Source organism: Brachyhypopomus gauderio, unplaced genomic scaffold (genome assembly GCF_052324685.1).
Source record: "Brachyhypopomus gauderio isolate BG-103 unplaced genomic scaffold, BGAUD_0.2 sc209, whole genome shotgun sequence".
Classification (NCBI taxonomy): domain Eukaryota; kingdom Metazoa; phylum Chordata; class Actinopteri; order Gymnotiformes; family Hypopomidae; genus Brachyhypopomus; species Brachyhypopomus gauderio.
The window spans coordinates 147,501-155,000 of NW_027507030.1; the positions used below are offsets into that span (position 1 = coordinate 147,501).

General features: G+C 49.9%; 1 protein-coding gene across 19 annotated transcripts in view; it reads right to left on the reverse strand.

The window, feature by feature from the left end:
* The window catches only part of srcin1a (SRC kinase signaling inhibitor 1a), a 53,758-nt gene that overhangs the window by 7,006 nt on the left and 39,252 nt on the right, over positions 1-7,500 (reverse strand). For 12 of the 19 annotated variants that reach the window (XM_076995486.1, XM_076995478.1, XM_076995487.1 and 9 more), the window contains 7 exons: positions 6,474-6,604; positions 6,042-6,189; positions 4,999-5,317; positions 4,402-4,818; positions 4,143-4,295; positions 896-961; positions 1-379 (listed from right to left, as the gene is read on the reverse strand). The exon at positions 1-379 is cut by the window's left edge. In XM_076995486.1, the coding sequence (XP_076851601.1) occupies positions 1-379; positions 896-961; positions 4,143-4,295; positions 4,402-4,818; positions 4,999-5,317; positions 6,042-6,189; positions 6,474-6,604 (1,613 nt within the window). The remainder of the gene's footprint in view (positions 380-895; positions 962-4,142; positions 4,296-4,401; positions 4,819-4,998; positions 5,318-6,041; positions 6,190-6,473; positions 6,605-7,500) is intronic. The other 7 variants (XM_076995497.1, XM_076995495.1, XM_076995498.1 and 4 more) reach the window with 2 other exon arrangements.

Below are 7,500 nucleotides of genomic sequence, written 5' to 3' on the forward strand. Positions count from 1 at the left end.
CAAAAGACTCCTGGATTCTCAGCTCCACCTTCCGGGAACGTTTCAGCACCTTCTCCCCTGGCAACGAGGCAGAACCAGTCCTGGTCCTAGCCTGGAACTCCTTGTTTGTCGTCTCGAGCTCCTGCGGTGAAGATCGTTTCGGACTGGTCACCACGACCTGCCTCCATGTCTCTTGACTGGGAATCTTGACCACGTGTCTGAAGTAACTTGGAGAGGAGACACCTTTTCTTACATTGCCGTCCTGCTGGACTGTACCGGGACTCTGCTCCATGCCGAAGGGGCTGGCTCTCTCCGAGCTCTCCCCAGAGGAGGCAGGAACTGAAATGCACTCAGTCAACACTATCTGAGGGACAGAAGATGAGGATGGACCACGCTGAGCCTGCAGTGTGAAAACAGACGATTCCATATAAGGACTCCTTTATTTACATTAGACACATTTAACAGAGACTCTGACAGTTTCAAGCATGTTAGAGACGTAGCGTTAGGAGTCTTACCCAAGGACTCTTATTGGTATAGCGTAGAGCACTTGTCTGGGTGGGGGCGAGAACCCCGGCCCCCCACAGGGGCAGCGTTGTTACCCACTACACTATACCAACCATTTCAAGGCAAGAGTGGATTAGTAGGAGCTGCAAAGCTGTTACCTGGACTAAGGAGACGCCAGAGACCTCCCTGAGACAGCGGGAGCTGCTGACGTAGGAACTGCAGGTGTTGGGGGGGGGGGGGGGGTGGGTCTAGTGCATGCACTTTTGCTAGGAGATTACACTCTCACAACACCGTGAACAACGCCCCCTTCACACAGACAACACAACAGCAACAATCACCTCAAACAGGACATGCACTACCGAGAGTGTGTTGAGAGCGACAGTCCACGCACATGCACGCTCAGGCCAATTACCTGTCCTGCGTCAGTAAACCTGTGCACACCCGATGGGTGAGGGAGGGTCCTGGAAAAGGGGTGGAGCTGGGACAAGGGCAGGGGGGAGGGGCACAAGGAGGGAGGAGTTCAGACACTCTCCACAGTGAGCGCGCTCAAACAGCAGAGGAGGAAGAGGAGACGGGATCATGAAGACCGTGTGAAAAAACGGTTTCAGTGGAGAGAAGCTCAGGAAAGCCCGGGGCCCGTCGGGGGAGATCAAAGCCCGATTCTGCAGGCTGGGTTTACACATCAAGCCTCCAAAGCACTTTCAACCCTCATCAATACTGCAGCCCTCGACAACTCAAAGCATTATTGATCTGAAGAAGCTCCTCTCAGAATCACATCCATTCTTGGAGGGTGGCCTGAATTTCACTTTCAGGATGTTTCTGAAGGCTGCACTGTCAGCGATAGCAAAAGGCAAAGCTCAAACGATGCTGATGAAGATATATGTATCACTTATGAAGCACTTAGGAAAAACTTCATAAGTAATACAAACAACCGCATTTACATTTAAGGTGTTTAATAGACACACACATCCAGAGGGACTTCCAAAGTGCATACTTAAAGTATCCTTAGCCATCACAAATGTTTTAGAGTCCAAAAACGGCCTTAATCCAGACCGTCACAACCAAGCATCAGTACTGAATTCAACGTGAGACTGTTTTTACATAAAAAACATGCAATTAAAACGTGCTGCTGAGTGAGTACAATAATGGTGGATTACAAAGTTTAAGTTCCCACTGTGTTGCAGCCTGTTTGCTAGAGGAGAGCTGGGCAGTGGGCGGAGCTACTTAACCTGATCACATGGTGCGTGTGCAGTGCATGCAGCCCACAGGCTGCTACAGTAAATCTGCAGCGGAGCTCTCCTGTAGGACCCTGGGAAGGAGCCGCGCCATCAGGGATCCTGGCCAATGTGCTCAGAGTCATTGGCTTTCGGTGAATGGTCAACGTGACATCATTGCACCAGAAAGCTGGGCTGTGCATGGGGTTTCCCACGGAGAGCGCCAGGGGCGTGTGCTACTTCGCCCTCTTAACCGTTCAAGCAGAAGAGCCCAATCTGCCAGCCTGCTGATACTAATGAGCCCTGCAGTGTGTGTGTGTGTGTGTGTGTGTGTGTGTGTGTGTGTGTGTGTGTGTGTGTGTGTGTGTGTGTGTGTGTGTGGTTTATCCAGAAGACCATAGAAGCCTAAAATTAACAAACTCCAGCAGAGTTCGAGTGGTGTCATCCTGTGTGTGTGTGTGTGTGTGTGTGTGTGTGTGTGTGTGTGTGTGTGTGAGTGTGTGTGTGTGTGTGTGTGTGTGTGTGTGTGTGTGTGGTTTATCCACAAGACCATAGAAGCCTAAAATTAACAAACTCCAGCAGAGTTCGAGTGGTGTCATCCTGTGTGTGTGTGTTTGTGTGTGTGTGTCTGTGTGTGGGGTTTATCCACAAGACCATAGAAGCCTAAAATTAACAACTTCAGCAACTCCAGTTTGGGTGGTGTCATGTACGTGTGTGTACGTGTGTGTAAGTGTGTGTACGTGTGTGTAAGTGTGTGTAAGTGTGTGTGCGTGCGCATGCATGCATGTAATGCTTGGTTGGTGCGCCACAGACACATCTGTTGCTACTTGTAGAGCCCCAGCAGGCACAAACTCTATAGAACTGCTATAGGACTGCTACAGAACTGCTAAAGGACTGCTAAAGGACTGCTACAGGACTGCTACAGCACTGCTACAGGACTGCTACAGGACTGCTACAGGACTGCTATAGGACTGCGATAGGACTGCTACAGGACTGCTATAGGACTGCTACAGGACTGCTACAGGACTGCTACAGGACTGCTACAGAACTGCTATAGGACTGCTATAGGACTGCTACAGGACTGCTATAGGACTGCTACAGGACTGCTATAGGACTGCTACAGGACTACTATAGGACTGCTACAGAACTGCTATAGGACTGCTATAGGACTGCTACAGGAGTGCTATAGGACTGCTACAGGACTGCTATAGGACTGCTACAGGACTGCTATAGGACTGCTACAGAACTGCTATAGGACTGCCATAGGACTGCTACAGAACTGCCATAGGACTGCTATAGGACTGCAATAGGACTGCCATAGAACTGCTATAGAGAACTGCCCTAGGAGTTACAAAGAAACACCTCCCCCCACCATACTTCCAATTACTGATGAAGAGAAACCCACAAGAAGCTGTATTGAGTATGGTGAGTGTTGAGTATGTCTCACATAGGCTCCCTAGTGGTGAACCTGCCTTCAGGTCAGAATATATTCAGAAATATGTTCAGAGCGCTCTGTTGTGTCCTGCAAGTCTGTGAGAACCATGCCCAGTCAATCAGTCAATACTTATTGTACAGAATCTCATTTGAGTACTTGGTAACAGAACCACACCCACCCAATCAGAATGTATTGATCGCCTGAGATCATGGTAACAGAACCACACCCACCCAATCAGAATGTATTGATCGCCTGAGATCATGGTAACAGAACCACGGCCAATCAGAGTGAACTTCATGGTGCTCTATTTCTGTACACAGAAGTGTGTCTAAGACCACAGCACACAGGCAGGCGTGGGTGTAGCACAAATGCTTTTTCATGAGGGGAGGCAGAGGCACTAAAAGTGATCTTAAAGAAATACGGTTTAAAGTGACTCTTGAAAGTATAAAGTGGTGTGCATGAAGGGAGATACAAGGGAATGACCTTCCATGACATGACTACAAAAAAATACTTAAATTATATACTTTATATACTGTCTAATGTGCAATTAACAATTACGAAATGTTTTTCCTTACACAAAAAATCATTAAATGCATGGTCTTTAGTCAGCAAATAGGATATATATTTTAGTGGGGTGATTGAAAGCCTGCAGTGAGATGTCTAGACACGTGGTTACATCCTCTACTCGTGCTTGGGTTAAAATGAGGTCCAAAGAGACAGTAGTATACATGCGACCTACACGGGCTCCGAGCAAATGCCGCACCAGTAGCTTTTAAAAGCCACACCCCCTGATGTACAGCTCCGCCCACGTTGTCACAGGTGTCACATTCGGTTCTGCTCAGAGGACATATTTGTTCTGCTGATGTAGTGGGCCACACACACACCCACACACTCGAGTAATTCTGGCGCAACTTCTTCGCGTGAGACGTTGCACAAAGGTCCAGACCCGCAGGACTGCCCCACGGGTGCAGCTGTGTGTGGTGGTGGGGGTGAGGTGGGACTGGTTCTACCTCGTGCTCTCCCGCTGTCCTCTCCTCCTCTCCATTCTCTCTCTCTCCACCTGCCAGCGTGGGAGGGGTGGAGGCGGGTCTGGGGGCCTCCGATACACTCCTCCTCAATTTCACGTGGGGCTTCGGGGCCTCAACTTCCTCTGATTCTGATTTCTAAACACAAGCGCGCACATACACACACACACACACACGTGAGTGAGGGTGTTGTGATTCGAGGACGTCTGGGCGTGGTATCTGCAGGACGTGTCTCCCTCCATACCTTCATGCCTTTGCTGGGGATAATCAGCTCTCCGCTGCGCGTAGTCAGTCCTGGGGATGAGGGGAAGCTCCTTCTGGGAGGCGGCGGAGGGGGTGACTTGGAGGGCTTCTCAGTCCGGTACCTGGCAACCGTGAGCTCGTCCGAGCCGCGCCGAGACCCTCCGTCCTTACCGGAGACCTTATGTGTGCCGTGTTGGGCTTTGCTGGGTTTGTGTTCAGGTGTGGCAGCGGTGACAGGGGGCACGTCAGTGGCATTCTGGTTCTGGTTCTGCGCTGGTTTGATCTGCTTGGCGGCGAAGTCCAGGTCAGGAATGGCCTTCATGAGCTCGGCCTGGGTCTCCTCCAGCAGACGGTTAATATCCTGAGCACTGTACTGGGTCAGACTGGCACGCTTCTCCTCCCAGTCCCTCTCTGCTGCCTGGAGAGAGAGAGAGAGAGAGAGAGAGAGAGAGAGAGAGAGAGAGAGAGAGAGAGAGAGAGAAGGGGAGAGAATGACAGGGATCTCAAAACATTTAAATAATGCTCCAATTCAAATTCATTCAAATTTATTCAAGTTTAACATTCAAATTTGGTGCTTTGACTGGTGGGCAGGTCTCACCAGTCTGACCTCCACAGAGGAGGTCTTGTCAGGCGCTCCCCGTCCCCCGAGCTCCTCCAGGACCCGCCCCTTTAGTGACCCCACCCCGTGCAAGTCCCTTTCCCGCTGGCCTGATGTGGGGTTGCTATGGGAATGGCTGAGGGCGTGTCCGTGGCCAGAATGAGGGCTCCAGTTGGCCAGGCTGCTCTCGCTGAGGTTGAGTGGCGGGCTGGTGGGGACGTCCATCTCTGAGCTCTTCTTGTAGTCTTCACCAGCGGCGTGTTTGGGGGCGGGGCTAGATAAGTCCTCCTGGGTCTTTCGGATGCCCTCATTCACTTGCCTGTAATAACAGTGGAGACGTTTACTAAAGCTGCTGTTGTTGTTGTTGATAATTACTTTGATGACTGTAATCTGTTGTCTGTGTGTGCTAGTCATGAAAACACCTTTCTTTTTGGAGATTTCACATTTAGAAGGAGGAGAAAATATGACAAGTTTGTGTGTGTATGTAAGTAAGTGTGTGTATATGAGCGTGTGCATGTGTGAATGTGTGTTTGTGTATGTGAGTGCGTGTGTATGTATATGAATGTGTGTGTGTGTCTGTGTGTGTGTGTGTATGTATATATGTATATGAATATGTGTGTGTGTGTGTGTGTGTGTGTATGCACCTATTCAGTGTGGCGAGTATGTATGTGAATGTGTATGTGAATGTGTGTGTGTGTTTGTGGGTGTTTGTGGGTGTGTGTGTGTGTGTGGGTTAGTAGGTGTGTGTGTGTGTGTGTGTGTGTGTGTGTGTGTGTGTGTGGGTGTGTGTGTGGGTGTGTGTGTGTGTGTGTGTGTGTGTGTGTGTGTGGGTTTGTGGGTTTGTGGGTGTGTGTGTGTGTGTGTGTGTGTGTGTGTGTGTGTGTGTGTGTGTGTGTGTGTGTGTGTGGGTGTGTGTGTGTGTGGGTGTGTGTGTGTGTGTGTGTGTGTGTGTGTGTGTGGGTTTGTGGGTTTGTGGGTGTGTGTGTGTGTGTGTGTGTGTGTGTGTGTGTGTGTGTGTGTGTGTGTGTGTGTGTGTGTTATACCTCTTCAGTGTGGCGAGTGTGTCAGTGATAGTTCTGCATCGCTTCAGCAGGGCGTCCAATCTGTGAGGCTCCTCCTTCAGAAACTTCACTGCCTCCACCTCCACCCTCAACACCACCCGCATCTTACTCTGCAGCCCAGGGAACTGACCTACACACACACACACACACACACACACACACACACACACACACACACACACACACACACACACACACACACACACACATTCACATTTGGAAGGCAAGAACAAGGAATCAGCAGAAAAAACTGAAAAATACACTGAACAAAAGTCAACAAAAAAGATATGGAAGACAAAACAGTGAAACCCTTGTGCTTACATATGAATGTGTGTGTGTGTGTGTGTGTGTGTGTGTGTGTGTGTGTGTGTGTGTGTGTGTGTGTGTGTGTGTGTGTGTGCGCCCCTCCCTCACTCTTCAGCTCGGTGAGGGTTTCTCCCAACCGCCGCAGAACCGAGGCCTTCTCCTCCAGCTCCTGAAGGCTGACGTGTCTGTGGTTGAGAGAACTCTCCTTCTGGATCTCCTCCACAGACTTCTCCAAGTCACTGGGAGAGAGCGATACAGCACAGGGTTAGTGAGCACCTACAGGACATACAGACACAGGTCAGAACAGGACAGCACGGTGGAACAAGACAGCCCGGTGATGCAGGATGGGCCGGTAAAACAGGACCATCTGGGGGAACAAGTGTGTGTGTGTGGGCAACATCTGTGAGGTATGAGGGTGTGTGAGGGGTGCGTGTGTTTGTCGGTGTAGTGTATGTTTATTGTGTAAGTGTGTATTGCATGTGGGCGTGTGTATGTGTATTACGTATGTGCATTGTGTGTATGTGTGTGTTGTTTTATATGAGAAAGTGGAGCACAGACACTAGCATTAGCCAGGCGCTATCAGACACATTAGCCAGGCGCTATCAGACACTGGCATTAGCCAGGCGCTATCAGACACTGGCATTAGCCAGGCGCTATCAGACACTAGCATTAGCCAGGCGCTATCAGACACTGGCATTAGGCGCTATCAGACACTGGCATTAGTCAGGCGCTATCAGACACTAGCATTAGAGCCGCTGTCTACCATATGTCCCCCGCACGAGCTCTGGCTGAACGGCTCCAGAGCATCAAACGCCTGTTAGCTACACTTAATCACCAACATCAATTAACAAGAACATGACTGACTCCACAGCAGGTCTGACACACAGCTGAGGAGTCGTTACAGAATGAACTAATCACTGTCGTTTGACAGCTAGGGTTGCACGTGATGTGTGTGTGGCTGTGGAAGTCTGCATGGGAGACGTCTACGACAGAAACGAATGAAAGAGATTCCAATAAGTGGTGAACAGAAATGAAAGTGACAATTACAGCCATTTAGATTAACATTGATCAACCCAAATAAGGCAGCTACCCAGGGGAATAACATCACCGATCTGGATTATTGAAGGTGAAGAGG